This window comes from Meles meles, chromosome 8 (assembly GCF_922984935.1).
Source record: "Meles meles chromosome 8, mMelMel3.1 paternal haplotype, whole genome shotgun sequence".
NCBI lineage: Eukaryota > Metazoa > Chordata > Mammalia > Carnivora > Mustelidae > Meles > Meles meles.
In genome coordinates this window covers 51,990,621-52,010,358 of record NC_060073.1, presented here as the reverse complement: position 1 = coordinate 52,010,358, position 19,738 = coordinate 51,990,621, and the positions used below count along the sequence as shown (strand labels likewise).

Genomic DNA, 19,738 nt, shown 5'->3' with positions numbered 1-19,738 from the left:
TCACAAATAGGCAGAGAGGCAGGTAGAGAGAGAGAGGAGGAAGCAGGCTCCCCGCTGAGCAGAGAGCCTGATGCGGGGCTCGATCCCAGGACCCTGGGATCATGACCTGAGCCGAAGGCAGAGGCTTTAACCCACTGAGCCACGCAGGTGCCCCAATTTATTTGGTTTTCTTTGGCACTGGAGGTGGTATAGGTCTCTTACTTTATCTTTGCGGGCCGATAGTAATGTCTTTGCTCCGTTTCCTTTCCTTTCTTTTCCTTTCCTTTCCTTTTCTTTTGTCTTTTCTTTTTTCTTTTCTTATTTTTACCAGATGCTATCTAGTATTTATTTATATAAAATATTTTTTATTTGTTTAAATTAGATTTATATATTATTTTATTCATTTAGGGAAAAAACCAAGCTGTTAGAATATTTAGATTCCCCCCCACCCCGGTCCTCTTTCTAAACAAATTAATTTCAGTTGAAAGGGGAATAACCTCTCTTTGACTTATTTAGAATAGGCAGGCAGCATACATTGTCAGTGATACTATTTGGACTTACTCTGTTTTGACATCCTTAACTCTCTCAGCATTTCTGCCTAGATGTAGAATTTTTCTGTGGCCTGGAGTACTTGTGTGGGGAAAGAAGGAATCACTGGGAGAGATTTATGTGGAATTGCTTTGTCCGGTTGCTGAACCAGCCTCCTGAAGTTTAAAATACAGCTTTGTATTTATTAAGCTCTTAGCACATCTCTTGTCCTTGGACCAAGCACTGTAAACTCAAGGTCACACTATTTTATGGAAAATATTGAATCATAATATTTCTTAAGGTGGCCATTGTCTGGGGACGTCTGGGTGGCTCGGTTAGTTAAAACGTCTACCTTCAGCTGGGGTCATGATCCCAGGGTGGTGGGATCGAGTCCCACATCAGGCTCCTTGCTCAGTGGGGAGTCTGGTTCTCCTTCTGCCTACCACTCCCCTGCTTGTGCATGCTTGCTCTCTCTCTCTCTCTCTCTTTCTGACAGATAAATAAATAAAAAAGTGGTTATTGTCTGTTACATTTTGCTTCTTTCCTAAGTACTTTAGTAACTTTTTTTAAAAACATGCTTTGAATTAGTTTTAGACTAGTTAATAAATTTATTAATTTTAATTAATAAAAATTAAGAATTATTAGATTTTATTACATTAATAAAATCTAATGTAAAGACAGGCATATTTTAAAAACAAAATTTGGAATATAATGTCTTAATTTGTCACGAGTGTATATATGAATTTAATTTGTAATCTTACCAACAGTTTTTAGGCTTTATACATTTAAGGTGATTTTTATGTTTCTAGTCATTCATCTATCATAATGATTATTTGTATTTTGTTTAAGTCTAGAATTTTTTTTTAAAGATTTTATTTACTTCTTTGACAGAGAGAGATCACAAGTAGGCAGAGAGGCAGGCAGAGAGGGAGGGAAGCAGGCTCCCCACTGAGCAGAGAGCCCAATGCGGGGCTTGATCCCAGGACCCTGAGACCATAACCTGAGCTGAAGGCAGAGGCCCCAACCCACTGAGCCACCCAGGCGCCCCAAGTCTAGAATGTTTTTAACTAAGATTTTGTTCTCTAGCTTCGATTAATGCTATAAAAGATATAAATAACAGTGGTAGTTATATGAATGACATAAGTTGTGTAAATGTTTGCTTTTGACTCTGTTTCCCATCACCTAGAAAGTAGTGTTAAAATACTAAAAAATATTAAATATATATATTAAAAATATATAAAATAGTCAAAATATTAAATAAATATTTAAGTGAGTTAATCATGTAGAAGTCAAGGTACAGTATGTTCCTGTTTAAGATGGTTCTGTAATTTTTGTCAAATGATATTCCTGGAAATGTGTGTCGGTAGTTTTTTCATTAGTATTCATTTTCCACAGAGCCAAGAACAAAACAGGATGTGTCTGTTGTGGGCTTATTTGGAAGAATTGTCTTGATGCAATTAAATATCAAACCTAAAATAGTTTTTAGAGACCCTTAGTGAAATAAAACCTGAATTGTTGTTAAGCCAGTGGAGGCCGTTTTTTAATGATGACAGGGAAAGAACTTTTAACAAAATAATTTTTGGAGCCAAAGGCCTCAAAAATCACATGCAGCCTGAAAGTTTATTCTTTGTTATTTTTGGTGAAACTTGCTTGGAAGGAGGAAGTAAGCTGCTTCCTGAAACTGAATGAGCTCTTAGAATTGATGCAGGCCACTTGAGACTAACATGGTGGCACGTGATTTATTATTTAGTATAATTGAGTAGTTGAGAATGGTAATGTTTGTCTCCCTGGCCCAATATAATGAATTAAGAGGTCCTTCAATTATTTGCTAATCATAAGTATATGATTGTGTTGAAAGTCAGCAGGAAATGAATCTAGATAATTTGCCTGGGACAGTCCAGGCAGATGCTCAGTGCTGATGACAAACTCAGAAGGCTTTGGGAATGCACCTTCAGAAAGGTTCGGGAGGAACCTGGGAGGCTGCCTCTAGAGTTGCGTTTGCTACTAACAGGCAGTCTGAGTTACTAACATTATAAAAGCCCATTCCATATACAAGAGGAACTGAAGCTTGGAGTGGGAGGGACTTGGGTGTATTCACAGTGGTATGTGAGAAAAAGCTGAGGCTGTTTCCTGACTGTAGTATGAATGGTCATTCGGATGCACCATTTTTTTGTCATGTGTGTACACGTGACCATATGCATGTACGTACCTTCCGTTGGCTTTACTACTGAAACTTGTGATCAGACAGCCTGGGCCCTTCTTTGTGCTGCATTAGGGAGAGTGAACTTCTGTGCATGTTAATGCCTCTAAGATATTTTACTTTGGGTATTTATTTATCTTAATGTCCTTTTTGACTTTTTCTCTAGTCTCTCTTTAATCTTTTCTTGTTGATAGTCTTTCTTCCTTTTCTTTTCTGCCCCATTCTCTCCTCCTCTCTTCTTTCTCTGTCTTGTTGACCATTTTTTTTTCTCTCTCCTCCACTGACTATCCCTGTTACTACTTCTTCTTTTTTTAAAAGATTTTATTTTTAAGAAATTTCTACACCCAACGTGGGGCTTGAACTAAAAACCCCAAGGTCAAGAGTTGCATGCTCCACCAACTGTGCTGGCCAGGTGCAAATGAACTTTTTTTTTTTTTTTAAAGTAAGCTTTACTCATCGTGGGTCTTGAACTCACGACCTGAAATCAGGAGTCACATGCTCTTCGGACTGAGATAGCCAGCCCCCCTCTCCCATCCCTATACTTCTATTTAAAAGCCAAGAAAGTAATAACATCTGATAAGCTTAATAGTACATGATCTGTTTCCAGCAAGAGAAAGGAAAGATCTAAGTGTGTTTTTTCTCCAACAAGTAAACATTGTTGATTGCCTACCATATGCTAGATTTAGAAGAGAAGATCATTTCCACACTAGAGGGCTTATTTATAGTATTCTATCAAATTAAATCCATAGAACTCTTGATATTTTTGACTCTGTGATATTTTGTGGATGTACATTTCTTTGCAAGCACATTTTTCCTATCGTTGGCATTCTTTCTCTGCTAAAATACATTATTTCACAGACATCATTACATCCAAGTTAGCAGAAGTGCAAAGGAAAGAAAGAAAAGTTAACTCACAATCTTATCTGTAACAAATTAGACTTACTGTTTCTATGTTTTCCTCTAATATTTGTCCAAATATTTGTGTACTCTTTATGCAGTGGAAATTATAAGTAAATTTAATTTTGCATTCTTCATTTATGTTACTTCATAAATGCATTCTAAAATGTAATTTTATTTTGTTTTATTTTTTTAAAAGATTTTATTTATTTATTTGTCAGAGAGAGAGCACAAGCAGGCAGAGTGGCAGGCAGAGGCAGAGGAGAAGCAGGCTCACCTCTGAGCAAGGAGCCTGATGTGGGACTTGATCCTAGGACCCTGGGATCATGACCTGAGCCGAAGGCAGCCGCTTAACTGACTGAGCCACCCAGGTGTCCCCTAAAATGTAATTTTAAATGTTTGAATAATACACCACTCACTCAGTGCAAAAGAAAGTAACGTTGATGGGGTACATACTGTGTCAGACACTATACAAAATAATTAGTACTTGTCTCATTTTATCCCCATAGTAGTTCTTTATGATAAGTGTTACTATGTCCATTTCATAGATGAAAAAATTGAGGCTTAGCTTAGTTTATTTCAGTTTAATAAACATTAATTGAGCTCTACCACATTCTAGGTATGATGCTGATTTCTGGAGATTCAAAGATGGGTGGGACATGGTCCCTTGTATAAGGAATTCAGAAAATGGTAAGGAAGAAAATGAGTAAAGAGATGATTTCAGTATAGTATGCTAAGTTCAGTGACATAGAAGACCACCTGACCTGGATTAGGGTTGGTCAGAGCAGTTTTGCTAGAGCAGTGCTTTTCCAACATCAGTGGGCATAGGGAAGTACCTGGGGTTCTTGTTATAACGCAGATTTTGATTTTTGCGTCTTTGGTAGGGTCCAAGATTCTTCATTTCTAACAGGCTTCTAAGTGGTGCTGTTGCCATTGTTCCACGTATCTCACTTAAGTAGGAATATCCTACATGATACAGATTTTGAACGGATACCAGTTAGCTGGATATAGAAATGAGGAGAGGTATTCAAAACAGAGAGGACAGGATGGGGAAAGGCACAGAAGCATAAAAAAGTGTGTTAAGTTGGTAAACTCTTTATAATCTATGGCAGGTATTGGCAAACTATGGCTCATTGCCAAATCTAGCCCATAGCCTATTTTTGTATAGCCCGTGTGCTAAGAATAGTTTTTACATTTTTAAAGTGTAAAAAAAAAAACCCAACCAAAACAAAGAGTAAATTATAATAGAGATGCACAAAGCGTAAAACATTGACTACCTAACCCTTTACAGAATAAGCTTGAGACCTCTGATCTGTGTATGTTGAAGTGTAAAGTCTGCAGTGGGCGACATGCAGTGTCGCAGTGGTGTCTGCAGTGGTGGAAGACATGTTGGAGACAGATAGTAAGCCGGGGTGGGGCTGGGAGGGTCGTGCTCACCAAGGGATGCAGAAGAGCTTGGCCTTCATCTTTGAGGTGACACAGAGCCAAGACAGGATTTAAAGAGGGAGGTGACAGGCTCAGATTGTGTTTTAGAAGAATCTAACAGTATAGATGCAAGGGAGCAATGCTGGAGTCAAGGATACCAATTGGGAGGCTGAACCAAGGCAGATGGATTAGGAAGGGATGGATCTGAGAACTGCTGGGACAACGTTTTTTCATTCTCTTTTGACTGTAATCCGTAGGAACGTAAGTTTTTATTTCATGACCCAGCACACATAGACACACCACAAAGCCAAACTTATCACAAAACATTTAACATTTATTTGAGGTGAACTCAAATATTTTCATTCCATTAAGGAAAATGGTGGTTATTACCTAATACATCGATTTTATATTGGGTTATAACGTACAGTTTGAAAAACACTGATCTAGGGAAGTAAAAGCAGTAGGTTATTATCACTGATTTTTGGTATAAAGGAGTGGGGAACAAGAATTGGCATGGATGAATGGTGGTATTCCCAGCTGAAATCAATAATAGAAGGGGAAGCCATTTGGAAGGTAGAAGTGATACATTCCTTTATTTTTGGACCTGTTGAATTCAAGAGCGCTGTAGGAAACCTAGGCTTTCTGGAAGATAAGATACCAATTTTTCATTCAGTGAGTATTACTGCCTCACTCTTTTATTCATCTACTGCTGTTTCAATAACAATATTTTCTACTGTATTTCTACACAAAGGTATGCGTTTCAGGATTTCATAAGCTTTTCCAGCCTGGGCTAGAAGTTCAGCCATTGTTGCCAACATTGTCAACGTTATAATGGGAGGAAGCATTATAATTTTCAAATAATTGGTTATGTGGAAAATTTGTAAATTGAGGACTAACTTGTACATTCTACTTTGAAATCTTATTTTATTTATTTATTTATTTATTTTTTGAAATCTTATTTAATTTAGTACTTGCATATTAGTTCAGTAAAATCAGTATTCTGGTATATTGAAATACTCATCCAACAGAGAGTAATAAAATCACATCAGTTAGTTTGTGTATGGTACTGTATGTATGCAGTTTGCGTACTGATACACCGTACTTTTAGAGGGTTATCAGTTTTTGAAACCTTTACTTGTTCTATAAGGTTAATATAAGACCAGTGTATCCGTACTTTTCCCCATGATAATATCATGATTATTTAAAGATATGCTTTTGTAACTGGAAAAAAAATTTCCTAAGTTGACCATATCAGTGTAAGTAACATAGATATATACCTAAGTTTAAAAGTTTTTTTTTTTTTAACTAGGAATACTTTTACATTTTTCTTTGTACAGATTGAATACCTGCTTAAGAAACTTACAGAAGCTATGGGAGGAGGTTGGCAGCAAGAACAATTTGAACATTATAAAATCAACTTTGATGACAGTAAAGATGGTCTTTCTGTGTGGGAACTGATTGAGCTTATTGGAAATGGACAGTTCAGCAAAGGCATGGATCGGCAGACAGTGTCCATGGCGATTAATGAAGTCTTTAATGAGCTTATATTAGATGTGTTGAAACAGGTAAGAATGCTATCTCCTCATCTTTAGAATGTATGTTTGAAAAAAGACATTTTCATCGAGTACAAGTCATTTATACTTTTACACTGATTAGAACAGGAATAAAGTTTCTTATTTTCCTAGTCTTGTATAATCTTTTTAATTTAAAAAAATTACTGGTACAATTTTAAAGTACACTTCGCCATTGGGAAATTACTATTTTGAAAGGACTGGTTAAGTGAACACATTTCTAACTATTTTTGAAGTACTTTAATGTTATGTGTGCAGCCATATTTGTTGATCCGAAAGATCCTCATGGCATATTGTTCAGAGAAAAAAACAGGTTGTTGAATAGGAAGTATCTTGCAACCCCTTGGATGGTCACCAAAATGTTAAAAGTGATCTGGATTGTGGGATTTCTGTAAGTTTTATTTGCTTCTTTATTCCTTCCTTGTTATTGAACTTACTACTTTATATGAGTCTATACATGAACGTATTTATCTGATTTTATATATATATATTTTTTAAAGATTTTATTTATTTATTTGATAGAGATCACAAGTAGGCAGAGAAGCAGGCAGAAAGAGAGGGGGAGCAGGCTCCCTGCTGAGCAGAGAGCCTGATGTGGGGCTCTATCCCAGGATCCTGAGATCATGACCTGAGCTGAAGGCAGAGGGTTAACCCAATGAGCCACCCAGGTACCCCTAATTGTATATTTTATAAAATCGGAAAAATACCCTTATTTGGGGGAGAAAATACCTTTATATAGCAAAATTGCATTTATTTTATTAGATTATGACCTGCATAGCATCTGATACACATATGGGAAGCTTAATGTTAAATAGAATTAATATAATATATTTTTTAGTGGCTCTTTCAGATTTCTTAATTATTATACTGAATAATAACTCCAAGTTGGGATTTCCTTACCTTGGTCCTTTATTTACTCAACAGGTGATATTGTTGTCTTTGCTCTTTTTCCCTAATTGATTCCCATCAATAAACATTAATTGAGGTTTCATTTGTCTAGGTTTTTAGTGCTAAAAGGAAGTGTGAGACATGGTCTCTGTCCAAAGAGTTCTAGGCCTACCAGGCTGGCAGGATAATCAGACTACAGGTGAATTTCAGTATGAGATAGCTTTTACTTAAATGTCCAAGGATTAGGAAACTGAGCAAGTATATGATTAGAACTTGGCATAATAATCAAGTGATACAGCAAGGTAATAAATATTTAATGATAACGTATAGTCTACTATAGGCCATCAGCCCTTGTACATTTAATACTTAAATGTTAGCTATTCTTGGGGGTCCTGAGTGGCTCAGTCAGTTAAGTGTTTTGCTTTTGGTTTTGGCTCAGGTCATGATCTTGAGGTGGTGAGATAGAGCCTTACACTAGGCTCTGTGCTCTGTGGGAGTCTGCTTGGGATTCTCTCTCCCTCTGCCTGCCCCCTTGAGCTCATGAGCACTCTCTCAAATAAATAAATAAATAAATCTTAAAAAAAAAAAAAGAAAAAAAAAAAGTCAGCTATTCTCAAACAACCCCGAAGGGCTTGGCCAGTAATAATGTTGTCATATTGTTTAAATAAAAATAAGAATTACGCACCTTCGTGACTGCTATCTGAGAAGGAAGTATAGGCCTAGACGAAGTGTGAGTGTAGAAGCTACATTTAGAAGCCAGAATCCTAACTGCTTGTTCCTTTTCTGTTCATCTGGAGCAGAGTTCTTCCTCCAGAGTAGTGGGAGAGAGAGGTTGGTAGAAGGCTAGGTTGGTGCCTTTGGTTGAAAGATATATTTGGCCAAGTTTACCCTTTTCATTGATTGAGATTTTAATTTGCTGAGAATCACTATAAAAAAGTTTATATATAATTTTTTATTATCCAGGGGCACCTGGATGGCTTAGTTAGTTAAGCATCCAACTCTTGATTTTGGCTCAGATCATGATCTCAGGGTCATGAGATTGAGCCCCATGTCAGGCTCCATGGTGGGTGTGGAGCCTGCTTAAGATTATCTCTCCCTGTCTTTAAAAATAATAATAATTAAAAAAATCACAGTGCGGGGCACCTGGGTGGCTCAGTGGTTTAAGCCACTGCCTTCGGCTCAGGTCATGATCTCAGGGTCCTGGGATCGAGTCCCGCATTGGGCTCTCTGCTCAGCAGGGAGCCTGCTTCCCTCTCACTCTCTCTGCCTGCCTCTCTGCCTACTTGTGATCTCTCTGTGTCAAATAAATAAATAAAATCTTAAAAAAAAAATCACAATGCTTTTAGCACCAGGAGGTCTAAGGCTATGTATATATAGCACTGGGGGATGGGGAGTGGGGCGGACTGTTGTCTCTGCATGTCCAGAATTCTGTGTAAGCTTCCATATGCATGTATTTGACTGGATTTAGTGCCTCCGGCCTTCATAGATCCTTAGTGGGTTCAGATCCACAAAGGTCAGAAACCACTGGTACTCCTGTATTTGAAGAAGAGATATTGGCTCTAATAGATAAAAGGCCAGGCATTTATACCAGGTTTAATCTTTCCTAGGGTTACATGATGAAAAAAGGCCATAAACGGAAAAACTGGACTGAACGCTGGTTTGTACTAAAACCCAACATAATTTCTTATTATGTGAGTGAGGATCTAAAAGATAAGAAAGGAGACATTCTCTTGGATGAAAACTGCTGTGTGGAGGTAAGAGTCTCTTGTTACCTCTTTCTGATGCTGCCCCCTGCTGCTGAAGTCTTTTATCTTGCTTCTAGATTTTAGAACCTTAAAATAATCTTAAAATTAATACTTAGCAAATAGTATAGGCATACAGTTGCAGATTTTCTGAACCAAAATCAAAGATAACCTGACAAAAGTTTTTTGTAATGTGAATTTATTTTTTGTCTCGTGAATAAAGTAGGGATTAAGTCAGATTTATTTGAACATTTAAGGAAACATTTATTGAATAAAATGGAGTTATAAAAAAGAAAACAAAAATATTCAGTAAGACAGTGTTTGAAATCATGAATATACAAGGAAATCTGGGCCATCTTGAGTACAATAAATAAAATTAAAATACAAGCATTTTCTTTGAATATTTTAGGTGACTTTCAGTCAGGACACCATATTCATTGCTGTTAATTCTGTAAAGAAGTGAAGTCTTCAAGAAATATAAATTTTGAGTTTTTAATGTATATTTGAACTATCATCACATCTGTATTTGATGAAGAACATTGAAATTACCTAAAATCTTGCTCATAAATGGCAGTGTATTTTGATGGATGAAATAGTGTAGCTATATTAATGCCCCAGGGTGTGCACTGTCCATGGAGGGGTCTTCTTAGATTCGGCTAAACATGGAGACTCATAAGATTTACCATAGGCCATACCGGTCTACTTAACGGATATAGGACAGGAGCTACAGCTTGCTCTTTTTTTTTTTTTTTTTTAATATTTTATTTATTTAACAGACAGAAATCACAACTAGGCAGAGAGAGAGGAGGAAGCAGGCTCCCTGCAGGGCAGAGAGCCTGATGTGGGGCTCGATCCCAGGACTCTGGGATCATGACCTGAGCCGAAGGCAGAGGCTTTAACCCACTGAGCCACCCAGGCGCCCCTACAGCTTGCTCTTAATACAGCCCAAGTGCAAAGAGAGTGGATCTGCATCAGGCGGACATGGGAATCACCCTGGCTTAGTAGTCTAGTAGCACCCTGGGTCCATACCTGTGTAACAATATGGATATGCCTTCCAGGGTTCCTGTAAGGGGTGTGCTCACATAAAAGAGTCCCTCTGCTCAGGAAAGCCAAAGCATGGTGTCCCCATCAGGTGTTGGGTGGTTCTTGCAGTCCAGATGAAGTATCCTAATCAGGGGTCATTGTTACCATAGGTAATATTGCCTAGAGAGTAGCATTTTGTAAATCAGAAATATGCTCTTACAGACATTTTTCACTGATGTTGAATTTCAGCAAGATTCATATAAATAATTGAGATTGAATTTAAATGCTTAAAAATAAAATTGAGAAAAACTGATTTTGCTTTCTGTGTTAGTCCTTGCCTGACAAAGATGGGAAGAAATGTCTTTTTCTCATAAAATGTTTTGATAAGACCTTTGAAATCAGTGCCTCAGATAAGAAGAAGAAACAGGAGTGGATTCAGGGTAAGACAGTTTTTATTATTTCTCATGATATAACTTGAGAGCTCCAACTTTGTATTTAATCTCATTAAAGATGCTAAAGTTATTGTTCTCTTACTGTTGTCTTTTCTCCCTGCAGCATAGTAGCTGAAAGAAAAACAAATTGAGAAGAGTTCCCAAAGTTTTCATCAGTTTCATTTGCATAATAAGCTTATGGGAAAATTATAGACTGGATGTTTTAGGTTTTATTTACTTTTACTATTTAAAGAGAATGGAACTTCCACTTTTACGGACCAGAAGGATTTTGAAGTGCCCATCTTGAATTTTTAATAAACAGAAAACAATAGAGGAATAATGCAATCACTTTTGAATATTTCTAGTAATTTTTAAGATCTGTTATTTTAAAAAAATCTGTTATTTTCATAAGAAATCACTAGTGTTAAATAATTATTTCAAGAACACAAACTTTTGATTTAATAACTTATAAAGTATTCTAAAATTAGTAAAGAATGAAACACTACATATGAGATTTTTTTTTTTTAGTCAAGAAAGGAGCTTCTAAATATGATATTCTTGGACATAAGTACAATTATACTGAAAATTATGGTCCTTTTGATGTGGCTTAAGATTTTGAGGCAAGTACACCTAGGTTTAAATCCTCTTTTCCCGGATCACTTGAATTATGAATTTTGTAGCTGTTTTTCCTTTTCCATAGAGTAGGGATAATAGTACCTACATCTTGGGGCACCTGGGTGGCTCAGTTGGTTAAGCGTCTGTCTTTGGCTCAGGTCATGATCTCGGTCCTGGGATTGAGCCCCACATCAGGCTCCTTGCTCAGTGGGGAGCCTGCTTCTCCTTCTCATCCCTGCTCATGCTCTCACTACCTCTCTCTCTCTCAAATGAATAAATCTTTCTTTTTTTAACTGACAGAAGTCTTTTTTATTGTTTCCAGTGAAGTTATACATAATTTTAAAAAATTTTTATTTTTTAATTTCTTTTCAGTGTTCCAGAATTCATTGTTTATGCACCACACCCAGTGCTCCATGTAATACATACCCTCCACAATACTCACCACCAGGCCCACCCAACCCCCCACCCACCTCCCCTCCAAACCCTCAGTTCCTCAGAGTCTGTAGTCTCTCATGGTTCGTCTGAATAAATAAAATCTTTAAAAAAAATCGTACCTACCTCTTAAGGTTTTTGTGAGGGTTAACAGATAATGAAGATACACTTGCACACTTACAAAATGGCACATCATTGCAGAAATGTGATAGATTGTAGATAACCTAAATGTCCATTAATTGCAAAATGGTTGAGTAAATGATAGAAGAAACACAGTGGGGTTCTGTACAGTATGTATAATGTTTTATTTATTTGCTTTACTTATTTTAAAAGATTTTATTTGAGAGAGAGTTTGTGTGTGTGTGAATGAGAGAGACCATGAGCAGGGGGAAGGGGGAGAGGGAGAGAGAGAGAAGAAAACTCCCCGCTGAATAGGGAGCCTGATGTCAATCCCAGACGTTGGGCTCATGACTCCAGCCGAAGACAGACACTTAACTGACTAAGCCACCCAGGTGCCCTGTATAATGCTTTATATACTGATACAGAAAGCTCTCTAAGATAAATTAAGTGAAAATAACCAAGGCTCAGAAGAGTGTATTATGTCAAAAGAAGATGGAGGATGTATATGCATATTTATTTGTATATGCTTAAAATATCTCTGGAAAAGATGCACAAGAAACTGTTAACATTAATTGGTAATGGAGAGGGGAAGCCAGAACTTGGGATAGGAGCAGGAGGGAGACTTTTCCTGTATGTCTTTCCATGCTTTTGAATTTGAACAACGTGAAAGTAATAGCTGTTCAAAAAATTAATTAAAATAATCAGGAAAATACATAAGAATTAGATAATGCATGTAAAGATACACATATAGCAAGTATTCAATAAATGGTAGCTACTCTTACCATCTCAGGAAGGGAGTGTATAAGAATATGGTTTCATAAGGCATAGATAAGGGCGGACTAAACCCAGTATGTAGCAAATCAGATATCAGGAAGTCTGAATCTCAGCTCTTACTACTTCTTGTTCTTATTTGGCCTTTTGAGAAAATACAGAGAAGGGAATTGAAAGTGTTCTAAGTTCTTTAAATGTGTGCACTATTCCCATATCAAGTATCTATTTAAGAATAGATACGCAGTTACGGAATTCTGGAGCTGGAAGGGACTCTGGAGATCACATCTTTCATTTCAGGGATGAGGAGACCGATGCTGCAGGTTATGACTTACACCAGGGTGGACCAGCACTCAGTGGCAGAAGCAGAATGTCCACTGGGCCTCTGGTTTTCTTCCCAGTAGGCCATCCGCATTTTAGGCTTACGAAGAATAAACAGTCGGTCCCTTTTTCTGTCCTACACCTTTTATAGCCATTCATTCTACTATCCATCTGTTGAAGTTGGGCAGCCCCCCACCACATAAAGAAGCCCGCCAGCGTCGGAAAGAACTGCGGAAGAAGCTGCTGGCTGAGCAGGAGGAGCTGGAGCGACAGATGAAGGAGCTCCAGGCTGCCAACGAAAACAAACAGCAGGAGCTGGAGTCCGTGAGGAAGGTGGGCGTGGACGCCGGGCTGGGGGAGGGCTCTCTCTTCCCTCGTAGGAACCACAGCTGCCTTCCTACCTTCCTGACAAGCTTTGGGTCTGCCAAGACCAGGTGCGTGCAGTTTTAGACAGCTGCTTTGGTAAATTTTCTCAGGAAGTGTATCTAGATTGCTGAGTGAGACATCCTGGTTTTCCCAGCCTTGAAAGTATGAGGGTCTCAGGTCAGCAAGGCATTTCATTGACCGGACAAGAACATTTATAAGAATAGTGAGCACAGTTGAATTTTGTCAGAGAAAGATGAGAAATTTTATTTCCTCGAGGATGTCAAGGTCACTTTTGGTGACCTGGGCGTGGTGTGTTGCTTTTTTAGTCCGCCCCCCCCCCCACCCCACCCCTTAGCTTTACTCATGAATACTCTTAGTATAGAACTGTGGGTCTCAGTTACCGTTTGGAATCAAAGATACAGTCTGGGTCAGTTTCTCCTTCCATCTCTGGGCTAGGAGGTCAAGTACTATTGATTGTACAGGATAATTGACATTCCTTGGAAAACCTTGTTCTCAATTGTATCATGGTTCTGGAGGTGATGGTCCTCATTGTATGGACACTGTGCTTATTTCTGCTTTGAATCAGTGAGCACCTGCTATCTTACAAGATCAAAGACCCTTTTGTGTCTCCTACCTCTTTTGTAGCACCTTTGCTGTGGAGTGTGGGAGATACTCACAGTATACGCCCCCACATTCCTGGTGGGGTTCTCCCTTTCCAGTCCGTGGAGATGCCACACTTTGTGCTGACATCCTCTGAGTAGATTCACAAAGAATTTTCTAGTACTTTTGTAACCTTAGGAATTAATGTGGGTGTACGAAGCTAGAAAGTTGTTCCTATCCACCATACCTTTCTTTTTAAATTTTTAATTTAAATCTAATTTAGTTAACACACAGTATTAGTTTCAGTATATTATTAGTGATTCATCAGTTGCATACAACACCCAGTGCTCATTATATCACATGCCCTCCTTAATGCCCGTCACACAATTACCCCATCCCCACTCACCTCCCCTCCAGCAACCCTGTTTGTTTCCTGTAGTTAAGAGTCTCTTATGATTTGCCCCCCTCTCTGTTTTCATCTATTTTATTTTTCCTTCTCTTCCTCTATGGTCATCTGTTTTGTTTCTTAAATTCCATGTACGAGTGAAATCATATGGTATTTGTCCTTCTCTGACTTACTTTGCGTAGCATAATACCCTCTGATTCCATCCACGTTGTTGCAAATGGCAAGATTTCTTTTTTTTTTGTTTTGTTTTTTTTTTTTTAGATTTTATTTATTTATTTATTTGACAGAGATCAGAGGCAGGCAGAGAGAGAGAGAGAGAGAAGCAGGCTCCCCGCCGAGCAGAGAGCCCGATGCGGGACTTGATCCCAGGACTCTGGGATCACAACCCGAGCCGAAGGCAGAGGCTCAAACCACTGAGCCACCAAGGCACCCCAAGATTTCATTCTTTTTGATTGTCGAGTATATATACATCACATCTTTATCCATTCATCTGTTGATGGACATCTGGGCTCTTTCCATATTTTGGCTATTGTAGACATTGCTGCTATAAACTTTGGGGTGCAGAATCACTGTTTGCACCCTTTGCATAAATACCCACTAGTGCAATTGCTGGGTCATAGGGTAGCCCTCCTTTTAACTTTCTGAGGACTCTCCATACTGTTTTCTAGAGAGCTTACCTATTTTCTTTTCTTTCTTTTTTTTTTTTTTAAGATTTTATGTATTTATTGGAGAGAAATAAAGCAGGGTGAAGGGCAGAGGGAGAAGCAGACTCCCTGCTGAGCAGGGAACCCAGTGTGGGGCTCCATCGCAGGACTCCAGGATCATAACCCAAGCTGAAGGCAGATGCTTAACAGCTGAGCCACCCAGGTGCCCCGACATACCTACTTTCTAAAAGCAGCTCCTCGGGTCTTGTTGCTCTTCCTCCTGAATCACTCTTGCATCTTGCCTTTCTGCTGTAATATGTTTTCTTTAAAAACTCCCGTAACAGGCTAGGATGAGCACCTGTAGTATGTGAGCACTGCTTCCTTCATCCACTGTACACATGGCAGTAGTGGATGTTAGAAGAGTGGGGTGGGAATCTGGGCTTGTTGTCCTTCTTCCATAATTAAAAAAAAAATATGCAATAGGTCCTACAGAAGAGAGTACGGAAGAGTGTGTACGAAAGCATCACAACGTGAATACCCCTGAAACTACTGCCCAAGTTAGGATAGAGTATTGCCAAAATTGGAAAGTTCTGGTGTCCTTTTTTCTTTCGTTCTAATTTTTTGGCAGTTTACAAACAGTAAGAATCATGGTTTATATATAGTTGTGTGAGTTTTTACATGTGTCTAGATTCTTGTAACCAGCACAGACAGAATGCAGAACAATTCTGCTGCCCCACGGAATTTCCTTCCTCACACTGCCCGCTGTACTCAGATTGTCCACTAATCCCTAACCCCCGGCAACCACTGATCTTTTCTCTGTTCCTGTATTTTTGCCTTTTCCAAATTGTCATATAAATGGAATTGCACAGTGTGTAAGTTTTCAAGACTGTGTTCTTTGACTTGGCATCATGCATTTGAGATTCACCCATCTGGCGTCTCTCTGAACCTTTAGACTGCCTCCCATGAGGATGTAGGTGCCCTGCTCTGCTTTATGTGAATGTATGCCCAGAGCTGGCAAGGCCTAGGCCAAACTAGACAGCTCTCCTCCTACTTAGATTTACAGAATTATTTAAGAAACTGATTTGGGATTTGTTAAGTGCTGAGAAATTATTATAGATCCCTTAATAATCTTTAGTTTTCCTTTTCTCGTAAAGAAATAAAATTAAGTTTTCATTGAAACATACTTAGGGAAAAAACTGCTTAGATGAATATTTTAATCACCTGGAATTCAATAATGTTTGTGGGTTTTGTAAGACTTGATTGGCCTCAATTTGGAAGAAAGAACAAGAAATCATGTAGTTTTTTAAAATTAATACATTTCTTTAAGGGGGTTGTCCACATTTTTTTTTTTTTTTTGAAAAAATGCTTTATTTTTGTAGAGCACTTTTGGTTCCCAATAAAATTAAAAGGAAGATACGGAGATTTCCCTTATACCGCCAGTGTCAATGCACACAGCCTCTCTCGGTATCCCATCCCCTTCCAGAGTGGTGCGTTCGTTAAAACTGATGAATCTACACTGATACTCATAGCACCCAAAGCCCATAGTCTCTCTTAGTGTTCATGCTGGTGTTCTGCATTCTATGGGTTTGGACGAATGTGTAATGCGATGTATTTACCATTACAGTATCATTCAGGCTTATTTTCACTTCCCTAAAAATCCTCTGTGCTCTCCCTATTCAACCCCTCCTCTCCCAAATAACTTTTATTTCTACTTCGGTTTCTTTAAAAAATATATAATCTTTTGTATAGATAATATAATCAAATGGTTCAAAAATTTAAATTATACAAAAGAATAAATCCCACCTGATCATGGTATATGATCCTTTTAATGTATTGTTGAATTTGGTTTGCTAATATTTTTATTGAGGATTTTTGCATCCGTGTTCATCAAGGGTACTAGCCCCTAATTTTCTTTTCTTGTATCTGCTTTTTTTTTTTTTAAAGATTTTTATTTATTTATTTGACAGAGATCACAAGTAGGCAGGGAGGCAGGCAGAGAGAGAGGAGGAAGCAGGCTCCCCGCTGAGCAGAGAGCCCGATGTGGGTCTCGATCCCAGGACCCTGAGATCATGACCTGGGCTGAAGGCAGAGGCTTAAACCCACTGAGCCACCCAGGTGCCCCTCTGCTTTTGAGATAAGGGTAACACTGGCCTCATAAAATGAATTTGGAGGAATTCCCTCCTCTTCTGTTTTTTTGGAAAGTTTGAGAAGAAAAGACATTACTTCTTTGGATGTGTGGTAGAATTCACTAGTGAAACTGGTCCTGGGACAGCTTGTTTGTTGGGAGGTTTCTGATCACTGATTGAATCTCCTAGTAATCAAATTGGTTGTATGTTTTGGGGAATCTGTAAATTTCTTCTAGTTGTCTGATTTGTTGGTGTATAATTATTCCTAATAGTCTCTTATGATCCTTTGTAGTTTGTGGTATCCTTTGTAACATCTCTTTCATTTATTTGAATCCTCTTTTTTCCTTGGTGAGTCTCACTAAAGACTTGTCAATTTGTTTATCTTTTCTAAGAAGAGCTTAGTTTCACTGATCTTCTCTTATGTTTTTGGCCTCTTTTATTTATTTCTGCTCTAGTCCTTGTTACTTCCTTCTACTAACTTTGGGCTTCATTTTTTTTTTTCCTGGTTCCTTGAAGTGTAAAGTTAGGTCATTTGAGACTTTGTTTTTAAGATTTATTCATTTACTAGCAAGAGAGAACGTGCAAGAGTAAGCAGCGGGGAGGGATAGAGAGAGCGGGGAGAGAGAATCCCAAGCAGACTGTGCTGAGTGGACCCCAAGGTGGGGCTTTATCCCATGACCCTGATAATATGACCTGAGCCGAAGTCAGATGCTTAACTGACTGAGCTACCCACGTGCCACCATTTTTCTTTGCTAATGATGCACCTCCACTCTAATATTTACTGCTTTTCTGGGGTGGGTTTTTGACTGGGTAGAAACTGGAAGAAGCAGCATCTCGTGCAGCAGAAGAAGAAAAGAAACGTCTTCAGACTCAAGTGGAACTACAGGCCAGGTTCAGCACAGAGCTGGAGCGAGAGAAGCTTGTGAGTGCCACACAGCTGGGAGGGCCAGTTTGGGTGAAGGGGGAGGGACCAAGGCCTGGGAGGCTGGAGGGAGGCCAGCTTGTCAGCTGGGCTATGCTTCTGACCTGCAGGGGGCTCATGGGGAAGTTCTGTGTTTCTTCATTCAGTAGGGGCTTATTGAGCACCTTCTATGTGCCAGGCACCATGCCAAGGATATAAAGGTAAAAGACGTAAGGCTTGCTTTTAGTACCCCAGAATAGAAGTTCATGGAATGGGGTGATAAGTACTGTGGTTAGGGTGACTGTATGTCTTGGTTTGCTGGGCTAGTCCTTGCCATCCTGATATAATTATTAACAGCATTCTTTTTCCTTCTCAAAGAGTCCTGGCTTGGAAAATAAGTAGCTATGGAAAAAGTAAGCACGGGTTCCATGACATTCCTCTTCTGTCATTGGCAAAGTGGGAGGTTCTGAAATCATGAGAACATATGAATTCTGGTCTGCTGCTTCTTAGCAGCTCTGATTCATCCCCTAAGACACCCACGAGCCAGGTTGCTGGAGGTGGTTAGCTAGTTCATTGGAACATAGGTCTTACGCGGAGTTGTAATGTATGGGAGAATACTGAGCCCAGTGCCCATCAAATAGATGGGGGTGACATTTATTAAGTTTTTGTTGCTTGGAGTTGAGATAGATATATTCGTGTTAGGAGAGAAAAGTTCATAAGCAGGCGCTGCTGGGGGAAGGAGCGCTGTACTCACAGCCAGAAGAGCTGGGTTCTTTCCTCTCTGCTCCTGCTTTTGAGCTTAAGTTTTCTCTTTACATTGGAGGTGTTGTCATGTGATCTCTCATGACTCTTAGGACGAGGAAGTGAGCAGTGAGAATATTTTATAAACCACGAACACATATGCTGATGTGTGTGCTGTTACATTCAGATATCCTTGTCTTCCAGTTTTGGAGGCAGAGATTCAAAACTGTTTGATACAGAAAGGAGAACCCATATACTTGTTAGGGTGCTAACTTGGGTGCTTGAGTCCCCCCAAGGCTGGATGTGCCCCAGGGAGGAAGAAGAGGGGCCTGGAGGCAGCCAGGTAAGAGGAGTCGCTGGCTGCTGGTCAGTCGTCCCTTTCGCCTTTAACCCTCCCTCTGGCTGTTCTAACTGGGCAGAGGTTCATTCCTTTTAGAGAAGACTGTGGGTAAAGAGGTTGTGGTTGTATAATAGAAAGGAATTTAAAGAGAAATTATTCAGGGAAAGGATTTTTTTTCTTGACTTGAATCTTAAAGTGTGGAGTGGAAGGCATGGAATGTTCCCAGGGCAGAAAGACAACATGAGGGCTGTAGCCTGTGGCCCCGACTCTGCATGCGGTCTCAGTGTTGGTATTGGCTGCAGTGTTCTCCTTGCTCCATCTTCATTCTGGGAGTGCAGGATGGGGCCCTGCCCACCCTGCTGGGCTGCGGCAAGGACTGGCCATCGGGAGCAGCCCATTGGGAGCAGCGGGAGACGTTCCCTGGGGGTAAAGTTAGCCTGAGTGTAACATGACCCTTTTATACCATCAGATCAGACAGCAGATGGAAGAACAAGTTGCCCAGAAGTCCTCTGAACTGGAACAGTATTTGCAGCGAGTCCGGGAACTGGAAGACATGTACCTAAAGCTGCAGGAGGCCCTGGAAGATGAGAGACAGGCCCGGCAAGACGAGGAGACCGTGCGGAAGCTTCAGGCCAGGTGCCAGATCTGTTTGTGTCTTAATGTCGTTTCTAGGA

General features: G+C 39.3%; 1 protein-coding gene across 3 annotated transcripts in view; it reads left to right on the top strand.

Moving 5' to 3' along the window:
• Window positions 1-19,738, top strand: part of SWAP70 (switching B cell complex subunit SWAP70) — a 96,440-nt gene that overhangs the window by 72,065 nt on the left and 4,637 nt on the right. For all 3 annotated transcript variants that reach the window (XM_046016883.1, XM_046016882.1, XM_046016884.1), the window contains exons 4-9: window positions 6,367-6,594; window positions 9,096-9,242; window positions 10,585-10,693; window positions 13,092-13,273; window positions 17,897-18,004; window positions 19,534-19,700. In XM_046016883.1, coding sequence (XP_045872839.1) covers window positions 6,367-6,594; window positions 9,096-9,242; window positions 10,585-10,693; window positions 13,092-13,273; window positions 17,897-18,004; window positions 19,534-19,700 — 941 coding nt within the window. The remainder of the gene's footprint in view (window positions 1-6,366; window positions 6,595-9,095; window positions 9,243-10,584; window positions 10,694-13,091; window positions 13,274-17,896; window positions 18,005-19,533; window positions 19,701-19,738) is intronic.